The sequence below is a fragment of the Misgurnus anguillicaudatus genome, chromosome 22, assembly GCF_027580225.2.
Source record: "Misgurnus anguillicaudatus chromosome 22, ASM2758022v2, whole genome shotgun sequence".
NCBI classification, from domain to species: domain Eukaryota; kingdom Metazoa; phylum Chordata; class Actinopteri; order Cypriniformes; family Cobitidae; genus Misgurnus; species Misgurnus anguillicaudatus.
In genome coordinates, this window is record NC_073358.2 from 7,854,035 (window position 1) to 7,874,408 (window position 20,374).

Sequence of the window (20,374 nt, forward strand, 5' to 3'; positions counted from 1 at the left end):
TCTCAGTCAACAGCGGCCGCTGGCAGAAAACTCACCCAACATACAGTAGACCTCATGTGTTTACAAAGAACACACAGCACTTTCTTCTTGTAGCTTTTTCTACTTCTGCACTTTCATTTTCTCTTCCTCTCTTTTAATCGTCGATGTGTCTAAGAAAACAAAAACTTTTCTGTAGCTGAGCAGATGCAGCGCATGGCGCTCGCAACGCCAAGGTCACAGGTTCGAATGTAGATACTGATAAAAGCCAAATCGTACTGGTTTGGAAAGAAGTGCCATGGTCTGGAAACGCTGAAGAAAGTTGTTTGTGAAGGGCCAGCACAGCAAATGGCCCGCGACGTTCTTTGTAAGACGAATGGCTGAGAGTTCGGCCAGGTGAAGTCGGATAAATGAACGCCATTGCCGCCATTGGCCATTCGTGGGGGCACCGGGGTCAACGGGTTGCAGTAATCTGTGCGTGTTGCTTAGTAAGGTTGTAGATCCTCAGCGTCGCTGATCCGTGGCCGTGCCCTAAACAACGCCCTCAGGGAGCGTGGTAGAGGCTGAACACGACGCTCGAATGTTTTGACATCTAATAGACTCGAACAAATTGCATCCTGACCGACTACGCGCCGACACTTTCTTCACACGTTCAGTCGGCAGTGAAGCGTCGTTAACAGATGTGCAAGAAACACACTCACGCACAAAGGCGCAAACAGACGGATGTGCACACGTACGCATTTAAGCCAATTTCAAAGTGAACATTGTCCATTAAGAATTTACTACAGGGTTCCCACGGGTCATGGAATTTCTGGAAGATATTTATTCCAGATATTGAAAGTCAGGGAATTTTATAATTTTTTAAACAAGTCAAAGTATCGTTTTTCGCTTTAAATTTTAGTTCAAAATGTAATCCGCTTGTTAAGTTGTGACATAAGGAATGCCATTTCCTCGTTCGAGCCTCTACTGATTTCAAGTAAAACTACAATCTAAAAAGCTATTTTTATAAACTTACGGTGTACACTACATTATCAGGCTCATGGCATCTCAGACGTGGGTTCATATACGTCATGAAAATTCAGCTTTTTAGTCAATGAAAGTCAGGGAAAAATCAGGGAATTTGACATTTGGCTTAGTGGGAACCCTGTTACTATTATTCTGACCTATTTCCTAAAAAAATGGCAAATAAATCCTTTTTTTTGTAAATATGATATCATATTATTGTTATTAAAATGAAATAAATTGAAAAATATGTATAACTAAGTCCCCATTTCAAAATGTAAATGCATTTACACACTTATGCTGGCATTTTCCCCCAAATGTCTCCATCTACACACACCAGGGAGAGACATTTTTTTATAATGCATTTTTACAAACCCACAATAGGGTGAGAGCTGTGACTTATTATGGAGTTGTGATATCATAATAATATATAAATAAATAGGCTGCCAAAAATAGGGTGAAATATATCTATACTCGCTTTTAAAGTTGTCCAAATTAAGTCCTTACCAACACATATTACTAATGATATTTTTTATATATATTTACATTAGGAACTTTACACGCTATATTTTTTAACATGATCTTAATTTTATATCCTAATGATTGTTAGCATAATTTTTGTATAATTTTGACCCATACAATGTATTGTTGGCTATTCTTACAAAAATGTAATATAATATGTTACAAAAAGTTGAAATTTATTTGAAATGAAAAAATTACTTATCTGTGAGCTTCATTATTTAAAAAAAATGTACGTGGTCTCTAATCTTTAATAAAAACGCAATTCTCTTCCCCTCCTCGAAACGATCTCTTTACTTCCGGTGGGCGGGGTCCGGGAAAAGGTGTCAGGGATTATCAATCAGCAATATGACCCAACTTCAAACGATCCAATCAATTCTCGATAGACGAATTCAAGTCCAGCCCTGCCTTATTTTTTATTTCAGATGCCATTTCATTTGGATATACGTCACCACGGGGAAAATAAGACAATTGCTACTTACGTTTCATGGCAAATTTAATGTTAGGTAATACCAATACAGTTCAGTGTGCATTAACTAATGTTAACAGTTGTAACTTATGATTTTATATATGTATTAGTAAGTGATAAAATTAACATGAACTAACATTAACTCATTCCCCGCCAGCCTGTTTTTGGAAAGATGCCCGCCAGCATTTTTTTGTGATTTTCACAAAAGTTTCACAAAAAGCCTTCCAGAGAAATTTTCTTCTAAAAATATATAAACATACAAAAATCAAATTCAAACAAACAATAAACAAACAAACAAAACCGAAAAAAAACTTTCATCCTATTTTTTTCTCTGTTTATAAACTTTTTTTTCAAAAATAAATTGCATTTTTGTGAAGAAATTTTGTTAGAGATTACATTTAGACTGATTATCAAAACATACACTTTATTAATAAATTAATAAAATAAAAAAAATTGATAAGTGGATAATCTAGTGGATTATCTAGTGGATAATCGCTGTATTACAGATTACCATAAAACTCATCAGGAACAGGTTTTTTCATGCAAATGTTTTCTCCTAATTGACGAGATAACTCGTCAACGACGGGGAATGAGTTAATGAATGCTGTAGAAGTATTGATCATTGTTACTGTTGTTCATGTTAGCTAATTAACTAACTAATGTGTGTTAGTTTATGTTAGCTAATGCATTAACTGATGTTAAAGGAATAGATTCTGTAATCTAGGGGTGTCCTCGACTAAGGATTTACATATTCGAATCAGAATTGTCAAATCTTTCTATAGTCGACCGATAGTCGAATCATCTATGTGTGCGCATGGGTTGAGAGGGGGCCAGACCAGATACAAATGGGTAACTTTTATTTTCTTTCACAAGCAGCACACATAAACAACTTTCTAATAAAGTGACGAAAACTGTCTTTCGAGTGATGAACGAAGACAAAACTGACGATGTAAGGCAACATAAACATTTGTTTAAACATTCCGTATAACATTTTAAAGCCACGATCTACAGAACATCACACAAAGATTTTTAAACATTTTAATAACTAAACCTAAAAAAAAAACAAATGTGATCCTGCCTTTGAAACCCCGGCTACAATTCAGTGTTTTTATTTAATTTGGAGATTTAGCACGTCAAAGAAGTCATGACCAAAAAAACAACAAATGACATATAATTTGTGATTTTTACTGTAAATAATAAAAACTAAGCTTTATATACAATTCATTGAACGTTAATTTATAACAAGAAAAACACTGAAATTAATGATTTTATAGACACTACTCATTATTATTTAGCACAGAAATACTTGCTTGCTTACTTTGACTTTGATCATCTCTATTCACTTTAGGTACAAAAACACCTGATGATTCTTATATTATTTATTTCAGGAATCTCTTTTCTATCATTTCAAAGTGAACACTGACCATAATATTAAATCACAAGAAAGGAAGACAGTCGTGTCAGGCATAAATAGGTTTGGTGCAGATATTTTTCATGTCATCACCAAAATTTAAAGAAACGACTTTCCTTGTTTTGTAGTTTATCTTTTGACAAGATAACCACCCTGTTTTAAATACATTTTAAAACTTATACCCGTCGAAAAACATTCGTTTTTTTTATGTTAAGTTTGATGAACTCCTAAATATGAAACGTAGAGCACCTAACACATTCGGCTAAATTGCATGAGCCAGCACAACAGCGCAACATCGATACAACGAAAAGCAATCCAAAATTTACAGACTTAAATTAGATCAGAATTTATGTTTATAATAAATAAATAAAAAATAATGCCTGTGTAAATTTCTTTGTTCTGCTGAACACAAATGAAGATATTTTGAAATGTTAATAACCAAACAGAACTAGGGCACCATTCACTTCAATAGTAATAGTTTTTGCAACTATGGAAGTCAATGGTGCCCGTGATTTGTCTGGTTACAAACATTTTTCAAAATATCTTCCTTTGTATTCAGCAGAACAAAGACATGTATGCAAGTTAAAGGGGACAGAGAATGAAAAAACATTTTTACCTTGTCTTTGTTCTACCCACATTCACGAACATACAAAAAGTGCTAAACATGCTAAACATCTCAGTCTCACAGAAATTCCTCTTTTAGAAATGTCAGCCAGAAAACAGCCCAATCTGAAAAACTGATGCTTATGACATCACAGGCATCTAACTGCCCCTCCACTTTAAAATAATTGGCTACATTTTTTGAGTGGCAGCAAAGTCAGCCAATCAGTAATAAGATTGCAAGTTAAGCCAGTAGGGGGAGCAAATAGGTGCAAAACCACTTGTTTAAAATCCCCCTACCTATAGAGCTATCTGAGAGAGGTTTTTAGGAAGCTTCTAAGGCATTACAGACCCAAACAAAAACATTTTTGTTTACATGTCACATCACAGAACACGGATAAATACCCCGTTCAATCAATCTATGTCACCTTTAATGGTAAGTAAATGATAACAGAGTTTCATTTTTTCAGTGAACTGTTCGTGAAAAATACAAGCGTTACTCAATTTGCAAATCATACCTTCTGTTACTAAACAAGAGTTATTGCTTAAAATTAAAGTGAAACAGCACATGTCTAAACTAAATCCGTCAACGAGTCAATACAAACACCCAATGATACTACTGTATGGATTTGTGAACTCGTAGGGTAACTGTTCATTTACAAAACCGCAAATAAACCTAATTTAAAAATAGTTTTCTGTCTAAAAACAAAAAACATCTGGCGTATGTTTTCTTAACAAATTAATAAAAAATAATTGTTTTTATTTAACAGATTATGTGTAACAATTTAAATTCTCAGAAAGAAAGCATGCAAGTGCTAAAAGATGCAGCCATGCGAGGAGAAAAACTATCAGCGTATTCATGTTTCCCAGACAGAGACTTTCGGAGGCTGGGATTTCCTTTCCGACACACAAATGACTGTTGAGGTTGTTATTCAGTCAAACTGTTTTTCTAGCTATTACAACAACAACAACAACAGAAAAACTTCCAGTCTGAGGGGAGGGTGAGAGTGTTTATGAAAAATCTAAACGCTTGTCCTTTAATTTGATCCACATGGACCGATCCAAGACCAACCGCTGGCCTGAGCGCCAGCTATTGTGACTGTTCACTTACCGTCTCACAGTTTGGCAAAGCCTACGTGAGCCATAAATCTTTACAGCTACTTTCTACATATGTGGTCAGAGCATGAGTCAATGATTAGTGTTAAATCTAATACGAGCCAGTGTGCGGGACCGCGTACGTTCGTGTTTTGAGCTTCTCTATGAAACCTCTGCGTTCATGTCCGAGTGGTGTCTGTAAATGACATTAAAAAGTTTGAATATAATAAATACCTGTGTTTTGATGATGTCATCATCTCTGTGGATCTTCAGCGTGTATCCTCTGTTACAGGTGATGTTGCAGTGGACTCCATTGAAGTATTTAAGACTGCTGCAGTTCCTGTCGGCGTTCGTGACATTTGGCTCCTTACATTCGATGGTGTCACACGAATAATGAACGCAACTGTGGGATTGTGACATTTGCAAAGGTTACCATCACAGTACATCATTTGGACTAATATATGTTATTTTATAGAGTTTGCTGCTTTAAATATAACCTTGTACTATCACAATAGATCGCGCAGTGTGTTAAAATACTTTTACCTGTCCCGTCCAGATGCGCAGAGACAACTACAAGTATGCCAAAAACAGCAATTTTGCTTAACCAATTGCATGAAAATTGGTTGGGAAATTTGTAAAGTCTGTTTGCATCTGATGATGGGAGAGGCACAAAACATACACATTTCAGCTTGTGTTGGGTGATCCATATTCAGATCTTCCTATTGTCATTATGTGAAATTGCTGATACATGCTATCATTAGGGGAATGGGCTTTACTTTTACAACTGTCGACCCCCAATATTAGCTGCGTTTCCATTACCATTCAAATTGCACAAATTGAAATAACAAATTGAAAATGCACCCAATAGAAACATCGCAAAACGTTTTTACGTACACTATGGGTGAGGTGGTTTTTCAGGCAATTCAAAAAATAAATATATTGCAAAACTGCAATGGAAACAGTTTTTTTTTTTCCGAATTAACAGGTCATCTTAAGCACGTAAAAGGCACATGATGTTTTTTTAATGGTGCGATATGTTTGGTTGGAGGTCATGACGGAAGAGGTTTGTTCGACTTCATGTGGCATCACAAGAACCAACAAGCGCATGACATCAAAATACCATGAATGCATGCCAGATTGCGCCTTGCTGTATGAAGTCGAACACACCCATCGCCATGGCTTTTGGAAGGACTTGTCGCGAGACAACAAATTGAGGTTTTAGTCACATAACATTGGTTAATGGAAACACTGTCATTTCACCATAGTTTTTTTTTGACATTTAGATAATAATGCTAAAGTTTTGCACAAATCTAAAAAGCGTCTATTTGCACAACCATGATTTTAGCATCAAGTTTAATTAAAAGTACTTAATAGTTTAATCAAGTAATAATTAATATTACTTTTGACAAATATGTTATTTTTTTAACTACATAAAGGTGGTCACATCGAAAAACAACTTTACAACTTAAACAACTAAAAAATTTAATTTAAAAAAGCTGTACATTTTACTTAAAAACATTTGTGCAAATTGTTAGGAGGATTTTTTAAGTACAACTTACCTACCAAAATAAAATCTATTTAATAATACATGAAACATTTGTTAAATAATTAAGTAAATGTCACAGATTTATTTTAATCATTTAGAAAAAGTCTATTACTATTTTAAAATATTAAATAAATTTAATAAATAAACTTATTTACTTTTGTATGGTAGATTGTATTTACTGTTTGTTATTTTCATGGTCTTAGTTACTCTTAGTGTTATAAATGGTATTATAACACAAAATTTGCTATAATTGACTATAATTCTGAGTTTACACCAACCGCGTTTCGGGCGTCAAAATCGCGTCTACCGCGCCTAGTTTGCCGCTTGAACACTTTGAATGCATTTGCGCGTGTAGAGCGGAGTAGACGCGCGGAAACGGCAAGCATTTGACGCGCATCAGGGGCAAAATCCGCTTCTTGTGAGAGGGGCAAGTGCTATGCGGTTGTCTGTTTGCAAGATGACTTACCGGTTTGTATTGGTAACCTTACTATAGGGGGAAAATAAACGGTGGGGGTCGATAAACTTCACGCAGGGCTCAACGCAAATAATTTTTATACTGGCCCGGTCGGGCCACTGGTTTAGGTTTTCACAATAATAATTCAAAAGTCAAATATAATTGTATACAACAGACATGTTTCAACGAAAAAAGGCTCCCAACTTTTCTGCTTTACCTGTAAACTGACAGCAAATTGTGCAAAATATTGAATTGTTTCTTTTGTCATGTTTTACCCAAGTAAATTTCTGCTTCCAAGATGTTAAATAATATACATTGATGAAAATATTTTTTAGTGACTGAGGGTGAAGCACTGGCCCTTTCGGGCAAGTGACAATAATTTTAACTGGCCCGAACGTCTCTCACGCTTGCCCCGGGCAACCGGGCGGTCCTTTATGTTGAGCCCTGTCACGTGACTCAAAAGTGAAATGTGTATTACAACTTACCAGGTTGCCCAATGCCCTCACTGACACTCTTACAAGCGAGGTCCTTTTCATTCCTGTCTCTATAGAAATAAGAACTTGTGTCGTATAGCTCCGGGTGACTGCTTCGGACTGCAAAGTTCAAATTGTTCAACTCGGGCGTCAGCCGGCAATTCACTTCAAACACAAAATGCACCATTCGCGTGTACCGTGCGTACCGTGCACAACACTCAATTCGCGCCTTTCGCGCGAGCTAGACGCGTGAATGGGGCGGAAACGCGTCTTCCGTGCCGCGCCAAATGCCTCATCCGCGCCGCGGGACCTCCAGACGCGCGTCAACACGTCTTTACATTGACTTAACATTTAAATCACTCGCGCTTCACGCCTCTAACGCGGTTGGTGTAAACGCAGCATTAGTCAGTCATTAAATAAACTTGATTCTCCACACTGCGTTTTTGACATGAATTGTCAGTACTGTGGAGAGAAATACAATAAAATGTTCTGAACATGGTTTATGTAAGTAAACACTGATCACCTTAACGGTGACTTCACAAAATTACCATTTACAACAAAACAAAATTGCCATTTTATTAACACATATTTAAGTAGTTAGAGTTCTTATCAGTTCTTAATCAAAATATTCAGTCACAAAGGATTATGGGTATTCCCTACAACATGTACTGGTAATTAAGTTCATTTCACTTGAATGTTTTAGTTTAATGGATTTTATACGCTTAAGTTAAATGAAATTTTTAAGCAGACTTGAACACACAAAATTTTTTAAAATTAAAATGTATTTAGTTATTTCATTATAAAACAATTAAATAATACAAGAAAACATGTAGGGAATAATTGACGACGGCGGGCCATTGAATAAGAAAATAATGCACCCCCAAGGTGGTAATGGGGCACGACGCAAATATTCAAAGGACTGGAGTCAATTATTCTGCTTATACCACGGTTACCACAAACATTGCTCTGGTGCCTATTTTTAAGACATTTGACAAGTTAGGTGTGCGGTTATCGAAAAATAATGCATACCCGTGGAACATTACAGTTGAATCTAAAGATGCTGCGTGACTGGTGAAACATTCAGGTGTTGTTTGGTGATGTACATGTGGAAGCAGTGCTATATTTATTTTCTCACCTTTGGCCCATGGGGTTGTAGATTTCATTGCTCTGACAGCCGCTGATAGTGATGGGGTCAAAATACTGGAAGGAGCGCAATCCCACACCTGAGATGGCCACCAGAGAAGAGCCGAAGCTCACTATAATTTCCTTTGTGCGGTAGAAGGGCAAGCTCAGGTCGTGACTCACAGGACTCACTAGTGGATTGTTACGGCAACTCAGTCGCCAGTCCCCTAAAACCATCAAATGATTGTTAAAAAAAAACAGTATGTAAAGCATTTGTAAATCATTGCAGTGTGTTAAGACTGACCAAGAGGATGAGTTTGATCCTTTGTGTCCACCAGCTGAATGGTGATGTTGTGCTGTCTCTGGTCAATGTCGGCTGTCCCATCAGCAGCCAGGTGTATGATGACAGCAGCTGCGACCATAGGATGGTCGTAAATGGCCTAATAAGAAACAATTTTTTTTAACATTTTAATTATTTACATTTATGCATTAGGTAAACGCTTTTATCCAAGCACCTTACAGTGCATTCAAGCTATACATTTTTTATCAGTATAAGTGATCGAACCCATGACCTATGTGTTGCACATGCAATGCTCTTTTAACTAAGCTACAGGAACACAACTTGTATTAAGTAAGTAGTGACCGTGACTTCAGTAGTATCCCAGCAAGCAATTTAGCTTTAATGTAAAACTGTGACTTTGCATGATGTGGTCACAGCCAATCAGAACTAGTGCTGTGATGGATCGCAGTTGATCCGTGATCTGTACCAATCCCGACCCACGGTTTGGCTCGTGTGCGATTCGCAGATTAATACGCAAATTTAAATAGGGAACGTTTATCATTTGCACGTGTTTCAAAGGCTTGCAAATGTTAACATTGAAGTGATTTGAAACAATTTAACCTCAAAGTGAGCAGCTTTCTGTATGCACAGAGGCACTTGCTGCTAAATGTGTCATGTCCAGCTCCAGTCAGGCGTGATCATCACTATGCTCTTCAAAGATCAGGACTCTTGGTGTGAAAACTATAGCAAGAGTTGCGCTACTGTGTCTCATGTAGTCGATTAAAATACATTTGGCGAATAAAGCACTAAAAAACAACGTAACGTTTTTATGTGGAGCGACTGTTTATGCTGTGCCGTTTGGAATTCACCCTTCGTCTGTGTGTGAGCGCGGGTTTAAGGGCACACACGGAGAGACGCGTTTTAAAGAGCAAGCGAACATAAAATCTTTCTGTTATTGACAGGGCACATACGAACAAAATGATCTCCACAGTATTCTTTTTCTAATAAAAACATTTGTTTATGTCTTAAGTGTATTAGTCAGAAACCAGTCTGTGCTTATTTGGTCTTAAAGAGACAGTAACCTCAATTAACCTACTGAAGTCTCTGTCATTAATGTTAATCAAACAACCCAAGACAAAGAGAAAATAACTTTTGTAGCTCTAAAAAATTTTAATTTATACAATGAAGACGGTGTTATTATTTATTTGATTCAACTTTATGATTTTAGACCTTACTTAATATGCAATTTTTTTCTTTTTATAAATGTTTGCAATTTTTTTATTTGTTATTAGATTTTTCCCACCTTTTTTACTGATCCAAAAAACGATCCAATCCGTGCCTTAAAAAACGTAATGTGATCCGAACCGTGAGTTTTGTGATTCGTCGCACCCCTAATCAGAACATATTTGATGTTACATGCACAGCTATGTCGACAGAGATTTTGGACCAATGGGATTTCACTGCGGGTGGGAAAAATAGAAACCTGGTACTTGATCAAATTTCCTGATATCTGTTACTTGTCAATCTTATTAGGGCGTGTAGGATTTGAATATTCAGGGCCCTATCTTGCACCCAGCGCAATTGACTTTGTCAGTGACGCATGTATCATTTCGTATTTTGAACCGGCGCACAGCGGGTTTTTCCCTCCACAGACGCACGTCGGCAAACTACAAATAACGATTAAAATATTTTTATAAGTTTGTTGTGTGGCTGTATTACGTTTATTTTATGTAAATAATAATTAAAATGTTTTCATAAGAAACCTTAATGTATATGAACTTGATTTGTAAGTGTACTTTGGGGTTGGACCTTGCTTGCGTTTCCGATTTCAAAGCCCCCAAACCCTTTCAGCGGTGAGGGTGGACGCAGCGATGTCCTCTGCTGGCGTCAGGTCATGTGTAGAGACAGATCCACCTCCCGTTACACGGCGTGCCCGATTTATGCTGGCAAGCTTGGGATTCCCCCCTCTCCTGACATCATTGTAGCGCTTGGCGCAACGATGGGGAAGCCAGCTAATGAGACAATTGTGGTTATTTTCTCTCACTCCTGTTTAACCGACGCTGATTTGGGCGGGTTTCTCCCATCCCCATACAAAACAACTTCTCTGTCTTTCACTGTTCTTACAAGAACGTGGGTCTCCTCGGCTGTGAACCACTCCTGGCGTGCGCCTGGTAAATCCGTCATTATAATAGCAACCCGCCATGGAACTTGCGCCCTTGCATTTAAAGGGAATGTTGGATAGCGTTCTGATTGGTTTATTTGACGTTACGCCCAAACCACACCCATGAATAATGAACCTACTTCAGACCAACCCCTTATTGATTTGCGCCGGGCACAAGACTTATTTCTCCCGCCGGGAAAATAGCAACAGCGCCCAAGATCCGCCCACAAAGTCACTTGCGCTTTGCGCTTCGCACTTGTGTTTCAGATCGTTAAAATAGGGCCCTCAGAGTGAAATTATAGATGTTGATCCAAAATCACCGTAAGCCACATGAAAATACTCCTTTGTCCATTTGATGAATAAAGCATCAGTATTAAACCAAACCAAACCCAAAACATGACATTAGCATGATTTACCATCTCTTACCTTTAGCCAATATTGTGAAGACCACCTGTGATGTTGAGACTCCTCACATGGAAACCAAGCGTACGGAGACACGCCATGCGACAGGTCAAACACCTTCGACTGACAGCTCTGAGCGAACAAACACAAAAAATTGTATTTCTTTTATTGCAAATGCACCACAATTTGAAAATTTTGCCTCAAATGCTTTTGGCATACAGGTAGTCCTGACCAAAACATCAGAACTCCCCTTACGAAAATTAACCATGGTTTTACTACAGTTAAAACCAAAAAACCATGGTTACTGTAGTAAAACCATGGTAACCACAAAATAATCGTGGTTTTGACACCCATGGTTTTCAAAACCATAGTTAAACCATGGTTAGTGTACTAAAAATATAGTTTTGCTGATAGTAATAAACACACCAAAAAACCATGGTTACTACACTTTTACCACAATAAAACCATGGTTAATTTTCGTAACGGTCAAGATGACGGTATGTTTCCACAAGGAAACTTCTTAAAATGTCCACCGCTTATTACGAACACAAACACAAAATCTTTCGGTTTCTATATAACAGCAAATCCTTTAACTGGATAATAAACAACTAAAGGCACTAAAAGAAAGTAATGATAAAGTTGCCAATCTGCAATCTGCTATCAAAAAGTAATTTAGACCATCTGGACGCACACAATTAGCCTCCAAGTGGCCGGGTTAAAGTGCCACTCCAGATCAGCCTGAAAGTCGGTGAGATCCAGCCAAGCACGGGACCTGACATACTCTCTTCTCGAGGGCAAACCGCAGTGGGATCAGAACTGGCCCGCTAGTGCAGAACTTCGGCGACCGTCGAGTGCACTGTTTCTGAATTACACATATGAAGACGAAGATTGGCTTTCTGTCTGAGCGTGAACTCGACCAATCATTCGAGCTTTTAGGGAGGGTCAGCTTGGCGCGAAATGAAAGCGTCCGGGCGGCGATTTTTTTTTTTAAAGGAACTTCGATTATTCTTTCCCTTAATCATGAGGAAAAACAAAGAAAGTAAAGAAAACAGACACGCAATGTTTTTCTATGCACGTCTCCTACATCAACTTTTTGAACGAAGCTCATACTTCTTTTTATAAAAATGCTGACCTTTATAGATGCCTTTTAATTTAATTGAACGCCAAACTTCAAGTCTCCCAAACTTGTCGCCCGTGATTCAGTGCAGTGTATTTCATTACGCCGACAGAAGCCCTCGCTTTGAACCCCCTGAACCCAACTGTGGGGTGACAATGTTGTAACGCTAGATGACACTGGAGAGCTACTTGGCGCCTAACAGGATGAAGGACACTAATGATGTGTTGTGTGCTCGTGTGACAGCAGCAGGGGCGGCACGGGGCAGCAATGGAAACGGTTCGGCACAATCCGTGTCCCTGTTTTGGGGCTAACCGAGCAAAGCATTGGAAATGTTTGGCTCGGTCAGCGGTACAGGTGCGCTTGTAGCCGTCTGGCCTTTATATTAACCCTATTTCCATTTAAAATGCTTATCTTTTGGTTTAACCTCAATTTGCTCAAAATATAATTGCATTTTATTAGCCAGGAATACATTAACTTCAAATAACCGAAATTAAGTACTATATCAAAGCGTAATAGCATCGATAAGGAGATTTGGCTCTTTGTAAAGAACAAGATTAATGATTACAAAAACTTATCACAATCCAATTTATTCTTATTCTTGGCTAGAATTCTTTTGTGTATTTATTTTACACAAAAAAAAACCAAATTTTGCATGCATTACAGTCCACACGTAATGAGCATCTATCATAGTTTGGAGGCACAGAGGCGCAGGTGTAATGTTTTTATGGTTTGAATCATGCAGTTCATAGATCTAGCGGTGATGTAATATGACATGATTTAGATTGGCTGGCAATTCACTTCATTCACTACTCCGAGACTTCCCTGCAGGGAGGGAGCCGACTGCCGCGACAGTGATTCGTAACATCTTTATCATCTTTAAATGCCTTGTAAAATTTGAATGAAACTGTTACAAAATTAGCCGCAAAAATTATGATGTAATGCCTAAAAGAGAGCGAGAAAGGATGAGACGAGAGAGAGGAGATTGAAATCATTCGCTTCATTCCTCAGCGTGCCACAGTAATATCGGTGACATCATTGATTTAAGCGCACTACTGTACGACGGATGGTCAGTTTTGGACTTGTGGGCCACACAACAGTAACATAGTTAGTAACATAGATCTGATTCAATTAAGCCCTGAGTCTGTTCATAATGTAAGGACAGAAAAAAACATACAAGATTACAAAGTGAAAGTAAAACAATCACAATGTAAAGGTGTATTGGCAACGTTGCGCATGCATTTCAGCGAGTAACTATTCAAAGTCGTTGTAACCAATGTACCACTGTTTCTCATTACAACCCACGATTCACATTTTCTAGCAACAATGAGGTTTAGGCTCAACTGTGAAAAATGGCCATTTCTCAGTGCCATAAATCCTTAGGTTGTGCACAGCGTGATAGGAATAGTTCAGGGACATGATTAATTCAGGAGCTTGCACAATTTTGGGCGCAGGAGAGTCTCGCGCTCCACAAACATCACGAAACGGTGGAGAGGAGGAGGAGCAGGGGCCAGTAAAATTGTAAAATTACAAATGTATCATGTTGAAATATCCAAGGAGTAAAACAACACAGGGTTTTTTTATGTCTCTCAGAAAGAGCCAATTCTTTAGTGCTTCCATGTGTGAAGGATGAGGACAATGTCTCAAATCTGTCCTGAACGAGACACGCTCGACACGTCTCGTGCATCTTTCGAAAGTCTTTACAGATGTCACAGTTATAGGATTACTTTTATCAAAAAAATCCTGATTGTTTACTCGCCCAATGTCATCAGTCGAGAAGAAATTAGGTTTTTTGAGAAAAAAATATTTTTCCTCATATAGTGGACTTCATATAGCACAGCTTCAAAGGGCTCTAGAGATCTCAACCAAGACAATGGTTGAGAGAAAGCTCTTATCTAGCGAAACGATAGTCATTTTTGCCCTTCACAACTTCTCGTCTTGCACTAGCTATGTGACGCGCGACCTTACCTACAGCAGACCCGGGGTGGGTAATCGGGAGAACCGGGAGAATTCCCGGCGGGCCGCTTAACTTTTGTAGCCTGGTGCAACCAGACTATCGTACATTCATTTCATTTGTACAGAGAGTCTGGCCACGCTCCATTGCAAAGCGTTACTTCCTTTAATAAGGGTCCTCTGTTGAAGTTTAAAACTATTGGATCTGCCCAGAGTCACTCTGAATGTGCCTTAACCAATCGCTAACGTTTGGTCGTGACGTATGTCACTCAGTCTGGCGCACGACCACAACGTCTGCATTCTTAGCCACTCCCCGCTGTTCGCTGATTGGACCTGCAGATTTTTGCCGGAGAAAACGAAACTCTACAAAGCAGTCCCAGACTTTCTTCTGAAGCGAAATGAAAATTAAGCGGAAGCCCATAGGAGGGCGGAGCCAGGCTATAACTTTTGGGCCGGTCACGTTTTTTTTATACTTGTGTCACGTTAGTGAGTCTATTTTCTCTTAAATAACACTACACACGTTCCGCATTCTGACACCGCAGCACGCAGCCTCTGCATGGGTTGTACCATGTGAGGGAGTTCTCCCCTCCCATAGATTTGTTTGGGTGCATAGCCCGTCTTTTCCAAAACATTTCTCAGGTAGGCTACTGCTGGCGCCTACAGATAGCTGGGACGACCCTACCATAATGTGACGTGTTAGAGAGGATGGGTGGGCCTGAAAAAGGCATTGGAAGAGGATGTTGCCAAATGTGCCAAGCTTAACGATTTATTTTCAAGAGGACAAACACAAGTGGCAACAGGTAGAGAGATAGGCCTATGATTAGCATTAATCATTACCATCTGACATTAAGACTGTACTGGATTTTAAAGTGTTTCCTTCCAGGTTAAAACACTGGTTAAAGATAAACCAAAGGTGTACTCATTTTTTATTAATTTATGTAGGTAAGAGTGGTTTGATATATGTATGTGTAGTATGTACATTTTACGGATAAATTTCATGGGTAAATTTTATTGTGTATAATCAGGGATGGGAGACGCCAATATATCATGTTATATCATTTTAAATTGTAATAGTTAAGTATGTAAATTGTATTGTGTCTAAAGCCAACCAGGGACAGGAGTTGAAAAATAGCATTTGCTATAAACTTTTTATGCAGCATTTTAGTAACAAGCTTACTATGTTTGTTTGCATTGTCCCTGTCAAATAAATAAATAAAATGAAATGAAATCGAATTATTCGGCTAATACCATTGTCAACCTATTCACAAGCAAAATATAAAATTTAATTAAAAGCCTTTTGTGTATCACCCAATACATGGCATCAAGTCGCGTCTAGGACAACTCGGAGGTATCATTACACATCAGTGCACATTACATAGCGCGGGCTTCGTCAGATAGCGTCTACTTCAAAATGCAAAATATACGTTAGCAGCTAATGTTAATCGTTAATGATTTGGGACAAATATGATGTTATTTAATTTTAAACTATGTGAGTGGCGTTCTGTGGCGCGACAGGGATTTGAGCAACTTCCTGAGTCGTAGCTGGGCGGCGCGGACAGACGCCACCTGTCGGCGCCGGTATGCATATAGTCATAGAAAACAATGTGTTCTGGTTTTTTGAACGGCGCGGCGCTGAGTTGCGCGTTCTGTGTGCGACCCCCCTTTATGCTGCAAGCACCAGTGATTTCAATGTTAAGTGAATGTGAAGACGCGTTGACGCCCGTCTGGAGGTCTCACGGCGCAAATTAAGCGTTTAGCGCAGCGCGGTAGACGCGATTCCGCCTCATTTGTGCGTCTAGCTTGCACGAATTGAGCGTTGCCGCGGCAAACGCGCAAGTTGAAAAATTTGAACTTTGGTGGAAAAACGCGCCGCTCTAGTAGTGACGTGATTACAGGAAGTGAGCGGAGTCGCAGAAGCCTATGGAAGGCCCTCCCATGACATGAATTTCCGCGTGAATGTCTCAATGACTAAAATTTCATGCGCGGCTTTCACGCGCGAATGAAGCGAGTAAACCCAAAATGTTCAAGCGGCAAACTAGATGTGGTAGATGCAATTTTGACGCCTCAAACGCGGCTGATGTGAACCCACGGTTAGGCCTGAAACTCCCGGGGCAAAAAGTGGCCCCACTCCGGCCCTGGCGTTCAGTAATTACGTCAAAAGGTCACACGTTATGTGAAACGCACACTTGCGGACTATTTTAAACAATAAACTGACACAAAGACATTAATTTGTATCATTCCACATACAACAACGTCGAAATGGTCTTATTTCTCCACACTTTGCAGGGCTCGACATTAAGGCTTGTCCGCTTGTCCGGGACAAGTGGATTTTTTCCAGGACAAGTGTAAGAGAAAATTAGTTGTCCGACTGGACAAGTTAAATTTCAAACAATGTTACTTAACGTTATGTGCTGTTAACGACAGAGCAGAAGACGCAACGCAAACACAGAGCGGAATATAGACCCCTTCAAAGTTTGTAAACATTGAATGACTATCGGGTGCGCGCGCAGCATGGGGTCAAACTGTTCATACCATCCAGGCTTTATAATGTAATTTAACAGGGCTGAAAAATTATGACTTACCTCAAATGAAGTGAACACAACAAACACAAGCCTCTTTGATATTTGCATTGTTCCAGTCTGCACGTTAATTGCTTGCAGCTGCAGATGTTGTATTTTTTTGTTTTTGAGATTCTGCATGAATCGCGAAAACTTAACGAAAGACCTGGTGCGATTTTCACAACCCACGACGTAAGTAGGCATTTTTGACGATACCGAATAATACGCAACTCTACCTGCTGTAATGGCTTTTTTGACCCTGACATGCGCAGTGGAAACTGCCTGTGACGTGAACCGTGAAGGGGTCTATTGAACAGAGAGCGCGGCGCGCCGACACACACACACAAGTTTACATGTTACTGTGTTACTAAACAAGCTGCGCGCGCATTAAACCTGATCGACGAACACGGAGGGGCGGGAGTCGCGGGACGGCATGGAGTGGAGAGTGATGTTTCTTCAGGCTCCGGCGTGAATATATAAATGAAAGGCACTTCAACCGCGTTTTCATCACTGTGTGTCAAAAAAAGCCGATTTAAGTCCGTATTTTTTCTCTTCTAAAGTTCGGTAAAAACACATAATGGGCTCTGTTCGTCACTGTACATTAAAAATCCCACACAAACATTACAGCGTAAATGCTAGGTTTAAAATTGATTTTATATATAACAGATAATCTAGATACATTTATCCTAATAAGTTGTTTAAAACATGGTAATGTTTTAATGTTTTGCTTTAGTGTTTTAATGTCAGACAATCACTGAAATGTGGGAAAAATGAACAGAAAGGCAGCAGATAAAGCATCCTTCTTCAGAAAGAGTAGCAAGAAGCAGCCAAATTAATCTTAGTAAAATACATTTCAATGGCCTACAAATTTCACATGATTTTCTGGTCTCTATAGTTTTTTCAGCAATGGGAGATATAAATCCTGGATTCAAAGTAAATTTCAAAAGTTTTATTTGATTAAATAGTTTAAAAAACATGAGGTTGAATTATGACTATACATTGTATGTTAATATCAATTCATTTTAATTAAAATTAAAGTATTGTAGCAATTGTATGTTATACATTATTCGGATTAACACACCTATAATACTTTAAAGTATTTTAAGGTTGGATGATAGAGATTTTATATGCCACCCCAGAGTAACTGCTGGCCCCTGCCTGGCCAACCCTATGAAAAATCCCTTGCTCCGCCACTGATTAGCAAAAACACAAAAATACATGGTATTATAAATCTTTACTCGGACAAGTGACTTTTGTGCATGGACAAGTAAAACACAAATTTACTTGTCCGAAAAACAAGTTCCTCAAAAAGTTAATGTCAAGCCCTGCTTTGTAAACACTGCGTGACCTTTCAGCGTGATTATGTAATACGTAAAGTCAAGCTGGAGCATTACAAGGCTCCTGCAAGATGAAAAATTGTTGTTAAAAATTACTTATTTTTGGTAAAAGAAAGATGATTGTTTCACTAGATAAGACCCTTATGCCTTGTTTGGGATCGTTACAAGCCCTTTGAAGCTGCATTGAAACTGCAATTTTAAACTGCATTGAAGTTTTTTATAAAAGTGAAGTATTCCTTACTGTACAATACAGCGAGATTTCAGTCAATTTATTTATTTTGTTGATGCAAAAAATGTTACACACGTCACAGAGTTCTTGAGAAAAAAAATCAACATGTGAGTTGTGACAGATGTGTAATTTCTCAGAAGACCGGCACGTCTTTACTTTGGCACCACCGGCGAATGCCAGACCTTACACTTTTGCTTTCATTTTTAGCAAAGTTAGGGATTTACGTACTTGGCTAAGCTAATACAGAATGTGTGATTGTCATGCGCGGGTATGCTTGTAAAAGTAGTAAGCATACGCATACAGACCTTTGTCACTGCAGGATATCCAACGGCCACTTCTGCAGGACAGTGGAGCTTCTCCTCATTGGACACCTCCACCCTCGTGGCCCACTGATCCAGAAAGCCGCTTGGTGTGTAGAGACCACAGTCCCTTACGCTTGTTTCCCTCTCAAAGTCCTCGCACACGCCATCACCGTCATAAAAGTAACATAAGCTGGGTTCATCTAAAGAAGCGGGTGACATAGAGGAGAAATACAGTACATAAAATCAAATATTTTAAGGAGTGTTCATATTACTGATATGTTGATATTAAAATAAGAGGGTTTTTTGTAGTAACCACGTTTTTTAGCTTTAGCAAGACTTTACAACACCCTTACATTCATTTTCATAAGGGTGGATGAAATGCAAATAAATAAGAACACTTTGATATTTACTGTAAACAACCAGATTATAAAATCACCTTTATAATTTAATTTATTTGAGTGCACTGCATTTTTTTTTTAGTTTGTACAGGTTGTTTAGAGCACTCGTTGTTTTACATGGCACAACTTCACAGCATTAATGTATGGTCTACTTTGTTTTTACTGGCATCATACAAGGACAGTCATAAATCATCATTCATGATGACAGATTGATGACTTTTTATGACTATGTGCTTTATTTATTAGCAGCATAGACACACATACAGTAACCTGATCATCTCAATTCATCTCATTGACAGCTGAAAAGCTTCAATATCCTCCACCTTATTTTATATTACAGTAGTAGGTTTACAAGAATGTTCTTGTGTGTCCCATTTTATGTCCTGATATGTCCCATTCCTGTCTCTGCCTGACCCCTGAGGTGTCAGCAAAATGGATACGTGTTGCTAACACTAAGGGAAACTGTTTTAAAGGGATAATTCACTAAAAAAACCCCATCCTGTCATCATTTACACACCCTCAGGTTCTGGGGGCACCACATCCACTTCCATAATGATATAAATAATACTATAGAAAGTGAATGGTGCCCCAAATCTGTATGGTCATTTGTATTCAACAGAACAAAGAAATTAATCAAATTAATACGTTTGTAACAACTTCCGGGTGAGTAAATTAAGTAATTGTGCATGAAAAAAGTCGATCCAACTTTCATTTTTTACAGTGTATGCGACTTTCTTTCATCTTTCTCTAAACTTCCTTGTTTATTTGACTTTTAATCTGTTTAATATGCACAATATTATCAATTCTGTGCTGTATCTTTGTCACTTTTTGGAGATTTTCGACGTTTTGATAGTGTTTTGATTAGGGCTGGGTATCGATTCAGATGTTCCAGATCGATTCATTTTTTATTCATAAGCTATCGGTTCGATTTCAATTCTCGGTTCGATTCCAATTCTCTGACCGAGTTTTATAC

At 38.5% G+C, this 20,374-nt stretch overlaps 2 protein-coding genes across 4 annotated transcripts in view; one reads left to right on the forward strand and one right to left on the reverse strand.

The window, feature by feature from the left end:
• pappab (pregnancy-associated plasma protein A, pappalysin 1b) overlaps nt 1-20,374 on the reverse strand; it is a 127,587-nt gene that overhangs the window by 49,770 nt on the left and 57,443 nt on the right. For both annotated transcript variants that reach the window (XM_055200624.2, XM_055200623.2), the window contains exons 10-14: nt 19,007-19,203; nt 11,535-11,642; nt 8,972-9,107; nt 8,681-8,894; nt 5,307-5,475 (exon numbers count right to left, since the gene is read on the reverse strand). In XM_055200624.2, the coding sequence (XP_055056599.2) occupies nt 5,307-5,475; nt 8,681-8,894; nt 8,972-9,107; nt 11,535-11,642; nt 19,007-19,203 (824 nt within the window). The remainder of the gene's footprint in view (nt 1-5,306; nt 5,476-8,680; nt 8,895-8,971; nt 9,108-11,534; nt 11,643-19,006; nt 19,204-20,374) is intronic.
• LOC129440985 (uncharacterized) overlaps nt 5,365-20,374 on the forward strand; it is a 171,553-nt gene continuing 156,543 nt past the window's right edge. The window contains exon 1 of one of the 2 annotated variants that reach the window (XM_055200631.2): nt 5,365-5,500. The gene's annotated coding sequence lies outside the window, so the exon portion shown is untranslated. The remainder of the gene's footprint in view (nt 5,501-20,374) is intronic. The other variant, XM_073860248.1, reaches the window with a different exon arrangement.